The sequence below is a fragment of the Pagrus major genome, chromosome 5 (assembly GCF_040436345.1).
Source record: "Pagrus major chromosome 5, Pma_NU_1.0".
NCBI lineage: Eukaryota > Metazoa > Chordata > Actinopteri > Spariformes > Sparidae > Pagrus > Pagrus major.
The window spans coordinates 13,331,224-13,344,896 of NC_133219.1; the positions used below are offsets into that span (position 1 = coordinate 13,331,224).

The window sequence follows — 13,673 nt, forward strand, 5'->3', positions numbered from 1 at the left end:
ACCTGGTGCCCTCATTTCAACGTCTGAGGTTTTTGTATTGGTTTTCAGTTAACACGCTGAAAATATTTACACGGTTTGTTCTACAACAGAAAATACATCATTAAATGTCCCACAGTTTAATTAGAAAGCTCTTATGTGTCTTAAAAAACGGCGGTTGCTAAATGAGACTATAGACGTCACGAACATTAAACGTCATCACAGCGAACACGGACTCATCTACTCACTGGTAGTCACTTACGAACTGTTCTAACTCTAACTTTACAACTTGAACAATTTATAGCAAATGTGTAGTAATTGTGTAGTTAAACTCTTAGTGGTGCTGACGTTTAAGTTATGCGACCGATAGTCTGTTTATAGCCTAACATTAGCTTTTTACGTCTAGCGATAAAATATACGCTTTAAAATTTTCTCCCTATTGACTACTGCACAACATTTTTCCGATATGAGGCCCCAAGGTGGCCCACTGGAAGGGGTGTGACTTCAGCTCTCTGTGTGTGGCGGACCCTGCCACCTTTATAGCGTTAAACAGTGGCCTGGGGACTTATTTTCTTCTGCTTGTGTATTCACTTCAGGAAAAAACTTTTTTTTTTTACGAGTTTTAATTATTGTAAACATTAAAAATTCTGAGTTTGAATTTCTTTTCCAAAACTACACAGTGCTCCTTCAATGTGTGTGTGTGTCATCAACAGACTCACACACACACACAACTGGCTTTAACTGATAGGCCCCAGAGAGGAAGCAGAGCAGGATGAATATTTTTATTCGAGGGTGTGTGTGTGTGTGTGTGTGAGGGAGAGAGAGAGAGGAAAAGAGCGAGCCTCGTGTCTGAAGTCATTCACTACAGAAGCTGTTATCTCTCTAAATGCGAGCAGGAGGAGAAGCTGATCACACTTCTCATCTTCGTGGTTTTATTTCCTGGATTTCAGCCGCATGTTGAGCTGAACTCTGTCTCAGCAGACATGTGAGGAAGTGGCACACTTGCCGCTTATTTGCAAGTGAAAACGATCATTTGCGTGATATTTGTTTTAGGTTTTATCATCAAAGAGACATCAGATATCCTTTAAATACCAGTAAAGTGAGTCATATTGGACGGAATTCTACAACTCAGGAGAAAAGGTGAGTCTGTTTTTCTAACTTCTGCATAATATCAACAAAACTTAAATACAACTAAAGATGTATGGTGCAGTTTGGTCAGACTTCACGCATGCGGTCTCAACATGTTAAATGTGCCTTTATAGGCTACTTTGTGTTACGTGTGCGGTGTATGTACCGCACAGACCGCAGACAGGAGCATGACAGCTGCGTGTGATGCATCTGACTGAAAGCATGCGGTAGATAGTGATGTTTGGTACAAGATGTCCCGCACCTGAGAGAAACGAAACAAAACCAAGCCTTAACATGAAGTCCATAAAGCATCACCATGTTATCAGAGTGGTTAAAGGGGCACTGTTTTAATATTTACAATATCAGTGAGGTAATGATACAAACTCAGAAATATTTATTTGTTCCATAAGCTGTTCTCAGAGGAAAATAAGGTCCCCAGAACACTGTTTGAAGCTAGAAAGGTGACAGGGTCCGCCACATATAAACAAAGTAAAACAGCATGAAATTGTGTTGTCCTTTAAGGTCAGTTTGTTTATTCAGTTTATTCAGTCATGAAAACAAAGATAACTTGTTTATTTAGTTTGTTTAGGTGTACAAAAAATGAAGATACTTTATTATGAGATTAAAAAAAACTTTTTATCTCATATATATGTCTTTTTATCTCATGTCACAAAACATCTCAATCATGTATCTGAAGATAAAAATGCTTTTCTGAGCTGAATTCATGTCCTAAAGCAACTGTGGGTGTCGTGATATACTGATATTAAAGATAACTGTGATATTTATAAGTGAAATATTGATATCGTGTAAATAACCCTGTGCCTCTGCCTTGTCATGGTAGGTGGTGGTAATGCAGCTTAAAGGTGCACTATGTAGTTTTGGGAAATACATTTAAATATTTATATATATATATATATATATATATATATATATATATATATATATATATTTCTGAGTTTTTATTATTACCACATTAATAAAATATAAAATTCTGAGTTTGAATTTCTTCTCCAAAACCACACAGTGACCCTTTAATGCTGGTTGCCATCCGCTATAAAACTAAATAAAGAAGAGGCAGTAACTAGTTGTCGCAGGGGATGACAGAAAAAAGCACCCTAACAACATGAATTTGAAAGTGTGGGGGGAGTATTTTAGATTTGGTGACTTATGGCATAATTCTTTACCAAATTTTCAATTGATATCTGAATAATATCGTTACCATGAATTCTTTTGGCCACGATAATCTGATGTAGCAACAGCCCTAAGATTAATGAATGTCAGCCAAAGCCTGACTATGAATCCCTGGAGTTTCTCTTATGTGTTTCATAATTTTATCTCGGGCAGCTTGTTATTGAAGGATGTGTTGTTAGCATGGGAGAATAACTGTCACAATTTATTATTTCCTGTACTGTCCTCTGGGAGTTTTGTTTTTGACTCACCGCTGTTGCATAAAAAGTTAGAACACACAGTAATATAACACCAAACTTATCAGACATCAAGACAAATAAATACCGTGGGCTCGGTGGAAAGAAACCAACAAAAACTTTATTTGTAAGTCAAACAGAATGAACACAAAACCTGCTGATAACTATCAACCTTGAAATAACAAGTCTTTGGTATTAATATAAAGGTCTCATCTGACCCAAAGGGAAAAGCCTGACTCGGAGAGCAAAGACCTCTGTGTTCCAGCACAGCTGTTATCTCCAAAAACTAGACGTAACCTCGAGAAACATTCTCTCTGAGGGAATTCAGCAGCACAAAAACAGCAGATTCCTCTTTGTTAAGCCTTTTATGGGTTAGGGTTGTAGGAAGTCTCACTACAGTACGATTCACTAACCGACCAGGGGCCATATTTATCAAACCTCTAAGAATTATGATTAAAAATGGCTAAAAAAACCCTTTTTTGCTAAAAGTGAAGAATGTAGACGTGAGCAGCTTACAAATAAATACAAAAAAAGAGTGAGCAGAAATTACTGTATTGTAATTGTTCATCATGACCCGTTATATATTATACATTCATTTCAAAACATGGATGAGAAGGTGAGACATTTAATACACCAACAGGCTACTCCTGAGAGAAAAATACCTTTTATTCATAGACCTACATTAAGTTCACCCGAAAATGAAAATGTAGTCTTTATCTCCTCACCTCCATGTTGATGGACTCCTGGGCTCAACCTCATAGTCTGAATAAGACATGTACTTTACCAGGAGAGCCATTTATCAGCTTTATTAAATACGATTTTTGGTCATCCAGCCTTCGAACATTAGCCTACTTAATGTTGGATGACCAAAAGTGCATGCCTCATTCAGACTACAGAGGTTGAGTCTCAGGGTTCAAATCCAACCTGGTGGCTTTCGCCTCATGAATTAACATTTGGCCGTCGTAAAGACTCTAATTTTGAACTACAAGAAGTTCTTTAGACATCTGTGACTGAGGTTAAGAAAGAAGTCTAAAATTACATTGTAAAAACTTTCATTTTGAACCCTGTAAGGACGTCACTTGGACATCAATAGTGAAAACTGAAAAGACATCAAAAACACTTTCATTCTGGCTCTCCAGTGAATGTATTTTAAATGTTGGCAGACATTGAAAATACGTCTTTTGATATGTTTTTGCTGAGTGGGACGGTACTGGGAAAACATAACCAACGCCACAACTGCCAGCACATTCTGATTCAAGTGTTAATCCTAATTGGTGAACAGGTACACTTGCCCCTGCCCCCTTGAAACGAGCCAGATAAAACTCAAATAGAGACATTTCTCACATAAAGAAACCAAAACTATTTCAACTTTGTGTCCTTGTGTAGGAACCCAGTGCTAACAGGAAGAGAAAACAGGTTTTCAGGGCCTTAAATGTGTGAGTAGAAGTATTTTATCTTTCACATGAATCCAAAATTGAACTTTTAGCTGTTTGATAAGAATCAGCGTTCATTCTCGAAGCATCTTACGTGTGTCCTACATATGATCTTCACGGTCACGAACACTCGGAGCTCTGCTACGTGAGCACTTGACACTGATGAAGTCTACACAAACAGCTCTCCCACTGCTCCTCTGCAGGGTCAAGAGGGGCTGTTTATAGAAGACATCGGCAGCCCAAAGTCCCACAAAACTGAACACTCACATGAACATTATGGTAGACTGAAATATGTTTATATGTTTCACATTAAAGGTGCACTATGTAGTTTTGGGTAAGAAGTTTCTGCCCAAACAAACTCTCTTTGTTTTCATGACTGAAAAAACTGAATAAACAAACTGACCTTAAAGGACAACACAATCTCATACTGTTTTACTTTGTTTATATGTGGCGGACCCCGCCACCTTTCTAGCTTCAAACAGTGTTCTGGGGACCTTATTTTCCTCTGAGAACAGCTTGTTTATTCAGTGATGGAAAAAATTCAATAATAATAATAAGTTGTATTATTGTAAATATAAAGATTCTGGGTCTGCAAATTACATAGTGCCCCTTTAAAGCTGCTGAGAGCTCATGTGACTTTAGTGAATGCAAAAAAGTATTTAGTATTTCACCCAGAAGAGTTTAAATCCTCTGAAAAGTGTGAAAATGGAAAAGTAAGTTTACCCCACAGACCCATTCATTCATAGTGACGATGCTGGGAATCTTTTATTCCTTAAAAAGACAAATGTATTTGATTGAAGTTGTTTTTGTGAAGGAAAATGCTCCGTCATATTTCATAGATTAGATGTGACATTTCACAATATCACCCTGATATTCCGGCGAACACATATAGTCGTCGTTTGATGCAGCCCTGCTCACTGACTCACTCTAAAACTTATCTGATGTAAGTGTGTGTCTGGTGAAATCTACTTCCTTTGTTGTAAAAGCATTTCCTCTTTCTCACTTCTGCACAGCTTCATCTGCAGCAGCATCATGTTCCAGTGATGTGCGTTGTTGGCATCATCTCAGCCCCTCGAGGAGTTCATGGGAAAAAGACGCTGAGGGGAAGGACCTGAGGGGAGAGGACAGCAGAGGAGCTTTCCACCAGGAGAGAATGGAGACTGCTGTGTCCTGTGTGTGGAGATGATCTGAAGTTAAATAAGTCAGTTTAAGCTGAGCAGGTGTGAGGGAGTTGTCACAGCTGTCTGGACGTTTCCCGAAGTGTCGGAGGTGAGGAGGCTGAGGTCAGCGGCTGTCAGGCTGCAGCTATGGTCGTTGAGGTGAGGTTTCCTCCTTCCTCATCAGTGACCTCTCCGTTTGTCTCACCATGCCGGACTACCCAGCTTCCTTTGTCCTTTACATCGTCCTGGAGCTGCTGATTGCTGTGTTCTCCGTGCTGGGCAATGTGCTGGTCTGCTGGGCTGTGTGCCTCAACAGCAACCTGCAGAGCATCACCAACTTCTTCGTGGTGTCGCTGGCGGTGGCCGACATCGCTGTGGGCGTCCTGGCCATTCCCTTCTCCATCGTCATCAGCACCGGCTTCTGTTCGAACTTCTATGGCTGCCTGTTCATCGCCTGCTTCGTGCTGGTCCTCACCCAGAGCTCCATCTTCAGCCTGCTGGCCATCGCTATGGACCGCTACATCGCAATCAAGTTACCGCTCAGGTCAGTGGGGAATTATTAGTCGTTACAAGTGATGATACTTCCTGTGCAGTCGGAAACAATCGTTTTGAGGTACTTGTACTTTACCTTAGTATTTCCACTTTCTGCTACTTTATACTCCATTTAGGAGGCAAATATTGTACATTTTACCTGACTGCATTTACTTGATAACTTTAGTTACTAGTTACTACTGCATCAGAGGGACATTTTTAAATGTATCTTATTTTATCAACAACTAGATAAAAATAACATTGATTCTGAATATCAGATCAAATAATCGGTCATCCCATAGTATACGTATATATTTTTCCTATTTTTGATACTTCAGTTCATTTATCGCCAGAATATTTCTTTTGTTACTTAAGTGGATTTAATATCAGATCCTTTATGACATTTACTCAAGTATTATCGGTATGGGTGACTTTCACTTTTACCAAAGTAATATCATTACATGACATCTTTACCTTTACTCAAATATGACTTTTTGGTACTTTTTACAACACTGATCATTTCTTATTATGTTGACTTGATAGAATAAAACCCTGTTAAATGGACTTGCATTTCTATAGCACTTCTCCAGTGTACCGACCGCTCAAAGCACTGTTACTAATGACTTACAAACACTGACATCTGCTGACTAGATGGTTTATTAGAAAGGAATAAACCCTTGAGCATTTATTTATGGCTTACAAAACACCAAAGGGTTAATTCACAACCTGGCAAACCAAAAGTTTTAAAGGATAAGTCATCTCAAAATAGAAATTAATTTATTTTCTACTCACCCCCATACAGATGGAAAGCCGGGTGAAGTTTCGTAGTCCACAAAACATTTGTGGAGCTTTGCAGCAAAACAGCGTTGCAGCATTGTCCTAAACAACAGAAGTAGCTGGGGACTTGTTTTAAAATGTAAAAAAAAAGAAGCCTGAAGATCCAAAATTGATTTGAGAAAACCTTATTTACACTTTCTTTAAAGCAGAAATCTTCACTGTAGCTGCTAAGCTAAAAGCATTAGCATGCTCCATCAGGCATCGAAGAGAGCAAATTTTCAAATCAATTTTCAAAATGAGTTGTTACCTACTAGTTCTACAGAAGCCCTGAAAAAAATTCTATTCTAGAAAAAAAAAATTCACTTGGTTCCACAGACGGAAACATTTTTTTTGAGTAAAAATGAAAATAATTCACTTGATTTCACACTTGCCCCTCAGGGCTTCCGTAGAATGAGTAGATAACAACTGATTTTTTTCTTTTTGAACTTGATCTTTAATATCTGATAATGTATTAACTGTTTTAGTTGCATTTATGTGATATAAATGCTTGCCTTATTAGAAAGCTGTACCAAAGGTACAAAAGTAAGAAAAATGGGAAATATTTCATTTAGGAAAAAATAAAAGAACCTCAAGTGCATTCTTTGATATTCTTAAACAGAGAGAGTGAATTTTTCTCTTTCTTTTCTCATCTGCCTCTCAGTCCCAGGCAGTGGAGGTCTCACAATAATACTTCATATATCATTGCTGTCTATCAGTGAAGTGTCTGACATTTGAACCAGAAAGTCTTGGCTGAATAACTGCGTCCAGAAATGGCGTCTCCCACGAGGCAGCGTCCCTGAGGAGCAATCAAATGATTTTTGCTCTAATTGCTTATACAGACTGTGTAGCCCTCTGTGTAATCCTCCTTTAATATTCCACAGTGAAAACACAGGCTTAATCAGACTGTTTATCTTAACATCAGCTTCGACTTAGGATTCTGATTTGTTGGGGACAGTGTGTCTGCAGCTCGAGCTCTGACCTCATCATGCTCAAACACTGACTCCAGAGCCACATGGAGCTCAGCCTTCCTGTTTTCAGTCCTTCAGCCTCCTCCTCCTCCTGCTGAAGATACGTGAGGGTCTCTCCGTGTTGTTCTTTGCATTACTGATGCAGGGGCTTGTTTTTGCAGCATTAACCCTTGCACTTTAACATCTCAAGAATGCGACAGAAACAAGCCAAATATCTCAGCTGCTCTCCCACACTGCGCTACAGGCGGACTCAAAATAGACTTGTCCTTTGAGGAGTCCTGAAAGACTTGGTTTGTTTATCCTTTCTCCTTTAGTTCCGGGATGAAAAGTGCTTCCACAGAGCCGTCCTCATATTCTGTATACACAATTAGACATTATTATTATTATTATTATTATTATTAGATGTTTTAGTATGGCTTGGGAAAGAAACCTTTCATAGTGCATTTGTCTTCATCTCCAGGTACAACAGCTTGGTGACAGGTCAGCGAGCACAAGGCATCATCGCCATCTGCTGGGTTTTATCCATCATCATCGGTCTGACCCCCATGATGGGCTGGAACAAGCTGTCTAACTACACCAACACCAACACCAACAGCACCAGCGAGCCACCCTGCCCGCCCGGCCAGATGAGGTGCCTGTTTGAGGAAGTGGTGGTCATGGCGTATATGGTCTACTTCAACTTTTTTGCTTGTGTGTTGATCCCCCTGCTGCTGATGCTGGCCATCTACCTGTGCATCTTCATGGCCGCTCGCCACCAGCTCAAGCTGATGGAGGTGAAAGCGCTTCACGGAGAGAAGTCGCGCTCCACGCTGCAGAAAGAGGTCCAAGCTGCCAAGTCTCTGGCCATCATTGTGGGGTTGTTTGCAGTCTGCTGGCTGCCTCTGCACATCATCAACTGCTTCACCCTCTTCTGTCCTGACTGTGCCCGTCCTCCGCTCTGGATCATGTATGTGGCCATCATTCTTTCCCACGCCAACTCTGTCATCAACCCCTTCATCTACGCCTACCGGATCCGAGAGTTCCGACAAACCTTCCGGAGGATTATCCGGCGCCACATCCTGGGCCGGCGGGAGCCGTTAGAGAGCAGTAGCATGCGCACCTCCACCCACAACAGCATCACTGACTCCATCAGACTGAAGGCAAATGGCCTCAGCTTTGACGTTTTCACTGAGCACAGCAGCAGCAGCTGTGAAAGCTCCTACCACTGCCCGACTCATATCTCTCCTGTAGGGGGCGGTGTGGTGGCATTATCTCACCCCCCTCTGTCAGTCGTCATCTCCCACTGTCCTGTCCCTTGTCCACTGCAAGCCCTCAGACAGACTCAGATCCACATAGGTAATCATCTGCAGTATGCAGAGCAGCAGCATGACTGCACCGAACCAGAAGTCATGGAGGACAAACAGAACCAAGGCTCCGCCCAGGTCACATCGCTGTTCAACAAGCAGAGCAGGAAGAATTGCCTTAGTGAGGTGGCCATGATGTCCTGACCTATGAACAGGAGGGAATATTCGCTATGCAGGAAAAAATCAACGTCACCTCAGCTGCAACTCTCAAAGGAATCGAGATAAGTCCTGATCCACGATGGAAATGGGAGCACTCTATTTAGTGACTTCCAAATTTAATCCAGACTATAAGGCTGAAACCACTGCTAGTGGGCCAAATAGGTTGTGCTGCTTCTTAAAGGCAAAGTTCACCCAAAAATGACATTCAGTCATTATCTAATCAGCCCCATGCTGATGGAAAGTCAGGTGAAGTTTCATAGTCCACAAAACATTTCAGGAGCTTCACAGAAAAACAACGATGCAGCATTCTCCTAAACAACTGAAGTAGAGGAGGACTTGTTTTAAAATGTAAAAAGAAACAATCAAAAAAGTCTCTGAAAGCCCAGAGATCCCAAATTAATTTGAAAAGACATTATTTACACCCTGGAGGTGCAGTCGAGCTTGTGCACCCACTTGAGATGGGGTGCACACTAATGCCTTTAGTGGCTACAGTAAAGATTTCGACTTAGAAAAGGATGTAATAACATCTTTTCAAATCAATTTGATATTTTCCAGAGACCTTTGGATTATGCTGGATGAGCTGTACGGAGCCATTTTATGTATTTCTTTCTTTCATTTATTTTTTTTGTTTAAGTTTTGAAACAATCTACTTCAGTTGTTTAGGAGAATGATGCTATTTGCTGTGAGGCTCCAGAGAGGTTGACTGACTTTTTCATCGGCATAAAGGGGGAGTTTATAATGAGTGAATTTTCACTTTTTTGGTGAACTATTCCTTTAACACTGTACATGACCAATAGTGGTCCAATAGTGACCAAGAGTGGAAAAAGCATTGATTCTTGCCTTTACAGGATGTTTCTCTTCGTTTAACTGTATTTAAAAAACAATACAACAAACTGTGTGAGTAAATTCCATCCTGCCACTTTGGCTGAAAACTTATAATTAAATTATTGATACATTTTTCAGGGATATGGACGTAAACGCACTCTAATGGATTTCACCTTATGCCACTACGAAGGATCCTGCGCAGAGGATTATGTGTTATGCAGTAGTGCACCATCATTTGCACTATATTTAGATTCACCACATCCTGAGGACCCGCGATTTGCACAGACTGTGACACCAACCTGCTTAGCAGTTCACACTTCACACTCATGTGCTTAAAAATAATTATTTTTTGCCTTTCGATTTCATTATCGCTACCCGTGGGCTAAAAAATATTTTTGTCTGTAGTGTTTCACACTGCAAAGGACTGAAAGTTGATGATGCAATGCTGAAATGTACCCTTGTATTTTTATTTGCTGTGTGTGACAATATGACTTGACTGTATGCTTATTTAAGTAATATCAATGCAAACTTCTGAAGTAGTTTGATGAGGATGGGAGATGTTCTGAAGAGGATTGTGAATGATGACATTTCAGATTCATGGAGGAAGTCTGTGAAGTCCAGTGCAGCTATCGCCGTCTGTGATCTCACATGCAGGCTGGCACAAAGTCCTGTCTTTAAATAAATCTTTTTACTGTGCTTTTAAGTGTACTTACAGTATTTGTGTTCCGCAACGGCCACAAAATGTTCCCAGCCATTGTTCAGTGGCTGTAGGAACAGCTTCAGGCTTCCCACTGGCTTTTCAGCAGACACAGTTGTTTTTCATATCAGATCTAGGAGTCTATAGAACTGAGTCTCAGATCTGGTTTGGTCCTTCTGGGAAATAGTTCATTAAGCAGTCAAACTATCTTTGGAGTTCTTTATTTTCCCAGCTCTTATCGTAATTCCCCTGCGAGTTCAGGTTACAGGGCGCAGGGCCCACTTTTCTTTGAAAGCTCCCCTAGGGGCCTTCAGTGCTTTTTTTAAAGATTCACGCAGAGACCTCCCGAGTCCTCGCACTGTGCTCCTGTCCTGTGTGGTAACATCTTGTCTCCTCAGCTGGGTCGGATCGAGGTTAGGATGCAAAATTCTAGGCCATTACAGCTCTACTGGAGAGCTAGTGAGAAGTCAATTTTCCATAAGAGCCATAAATGTGTCTTTTTGTTAGAAATCATTTTGCTGAAAGCTGTTCTAATCAATATTCTATATTAAAGAAATAGTTTGACATTTTGGGAAGTTTGCTCATTTGTTAACTTTTTGAGTGTTAGATGAGAGAGACTACCATTTATGTACCTATATAGTATCAGCCACAACATTTAAACCACCTACTTAATACTGTGCAGGTTCCTCTTGTGCAGCCAGAACAGTTCTGACCTGTCGAGGCATGGTCATAAGACAAGGCTTTGTCAGTTTCTTAACATCAGTGTTTTGTAAAGTAAGAATGTAAAAAATATGATTTCAGTTGAGTTGAGTTGGTGTTTATCCGCTGTAATAAATAAATATATATGATATGGTAACATTCTAAAGTTAGATATATCATAATTTTATTTCATGAAGGTATTCTACAGCGGTCAACGACCCCTGAACTGACACAAATCAGATAAGATTTTGTCCCAGGGTCCTTCATCTGCTTTTAGATGTTTTATCACAGAAAATGTATGAAGCCCATGACCAAACCCACTGAGCAAAAACACCCAAGAGACTTCAATTCAACGTCTTTGACAATGTTAAAAGACTTCCACTGGAGAGCCAGAATTAACGTTTTTGATGTCTTTTCAACATTCACTTGTGACATTCTTACAGTTTTTACAGTTAATTTTGAACCACAAAAAGTTATTTTGACGTCTGTAACTGAAGTTGAAAAGAAGTCTAAAATTACATTGTAAAAACTTTGATTTTGAACCCTGTAGGGATGTCACTTGGACATCAATAGTGAAAGTTTAAAAGACGTCAAAAAGTCTTTCATCCTGGCTCTCAAGTGAACGTCTTTTCAATGTCGTCAAAGACATTGAATTGATGTCTTTTGGATATGTTTTTGCTCAGTGGGAAATAGACACTGTGTTCCTCATGGATGGAACTATAGTGAAAATAAATAAATCCCCTTTATGCTGGAGACCCCCTGAAAGCCCCTCAAGGACCCCCCAGACCCCACTTTGAGAACCAGTGGTGCACAGTAACAAAAAGTACATTTCATTGTTGTTTTTTTTGTGGGAATCTGTATACTATTAGCTTGTTCAGCTGCTTTATTTGACATTAATGTTCATGACATTACATCCCTTTAGGAGATAATGACACTGGAGTTCGGAAAAATTTAACTACTTAACTTCAGCCACAGTGATCCTGAGTCAACAGGTAATAAAAAACCATCAGCAGGGGAAGGAACTGACCGACCAGCAGACCTAAAGTAGCTCTCTGAGCCCTCCTGCTGGTCAAATTCATGTTTACAATGAGAAAAATCATACATCAAGACAAACACTTAATGGTCCTATTTTTAATAAAAGTTGAGTCTCATTCCCAACTCATCAAATACACTGGGGTGGGTTTTTTTCTGTTGCAGAGCTGCTGAGGAAACTGTCAAACCCCAACAAGGAGAAAGAAGAGAGGAGGATGGACACAGAGCAACAGACCAGGGCAAAAACATGTCTGCAAATACCAATAAAAAGAAAAAACACCAAATGAAATAGTTCCTGTACAAGTCATGACAGACATTCAAGTCTTACTTCTTTTCTGTAGAAACCCTGAAACAAAATCTGATGTATTCACACATTAATAGATCCGATGTATGAAATGAGCAAATCTATGTTTTCTATTTCAGTTATCTGTTCTACAAAGTGTGTGTGAGACAGACTTCACTAACATTACTGTGTGAATGAAGACGTTGTCATGTCTGATTTTATATAGCCTGCTGTAAGTCTCTCTGGGGTGAGCGCTGTCACACCTTTACATATTTAAATTAAATAACTGTGGTTGTGATCTACTTGACACGACTGTTGCAAGGAGTGGGCTGCTGTGTGTGTGTGTGTGTTTGTGTGTGTGTGTGTGAAAGTCATGGATATGGACCACGTAATGAAGTGATGAATGTCACTAGTAACAGCGATATCCCAGACTCCCTTACAAATCGAGTAATTTTAAGAGTTGTTGCAGCATGAGGAGAAACTAAATCAACTTTGTGAAACGGCTACGGCAAATTTTAACTCGTGGGTGCCTTCTTGTAAATTTGGCGTTAAGTAACAAAGAACTAAACTCCGGCACCCTCAGAGGAAACAAGGGACAGGGACAAATAATATGAAAAATCAGGAATAAAAGCTAGTAAGACCCTGCAGTTTGAACCCTTTGTAAAGATAAATAAGGAGGATTATTTATATTATATATCTCTATATTCATCTCTTCTTTTTATAGATGTTTTAATCATAAATAGATTAGAGGAAAGATGGTGTGAGTATATGCTCATATGATAATCTGTGGATTAGTTTGGTGACAATCTCCTATTTTTGAAGATAAACATTTGATAAATGTTTTTGTGACACCTATTCCCTTTTTTTCTGTGTTTATTTCGATTGGATGTATCTGGAATATATAGTTATGTGTGCGTTTTATGCTATTTTTTCCAGTCTTACTTATTGCCTGATAGTTTGTATTGTGGCTACACCCCTTCAACACTATGGGGCGGGCACTCACAGATGGACTCCATCATCTCTGATTGTTGGCTCCTCACCTCTCCAGGGTCGTGTGCTCTGTGGTATCACGCTGAAGAAGGCGAAGTGTTGAAACGCGTTTGTTTTTTGCCCACAATAAAACATTTAGACATGTTTTCTCTGAGAGGGATAGATATCTTTGGAGTAGTTTCCACAATTCGGCATTAAGTACAATACAT

General features: G+C 39.9%; 1 protein-coding gene across 2 annotated transcripts; it reads left to right on the plus strand.

The window, feature by feature from the left end:
- The first annotated feature begins 701 nt into the window (after positions 1–701).
- Positions 702–10,956, plus strand: adora2aa (adenosine A2a receptor a). Of its 2 annotated transcripts, none has more exons than XM_073465514.1 (3): positions 702–1,116; positions 4,975–5,665; positions 7,897–10,956. In XM_073465514.1, exons 2-3 carry the CDS (start codon positions 5,328–5,330, stop codon positions 8,921–8,923), a joined length of 1,365 nt encoding a protein of 454 aa, XP_073321615.1. In that variant the 5' UTR covers positions 702–1,116; positions 4,975–5,327; the 3' UTR covers positions 8,924–10,956. The 2 variants fall into 2 exon arrangements, with proteins under 2 accessions (XP_073321615.1, XP_073321616.1); XM_073465515.1 differs by lacking the exon at positions 702–1,116 and adding an exon at positions 3,913–3,964.
- The last annotated feature ends 2,717 nt before the right edge of the window (positions 10,957–13,673 follow it).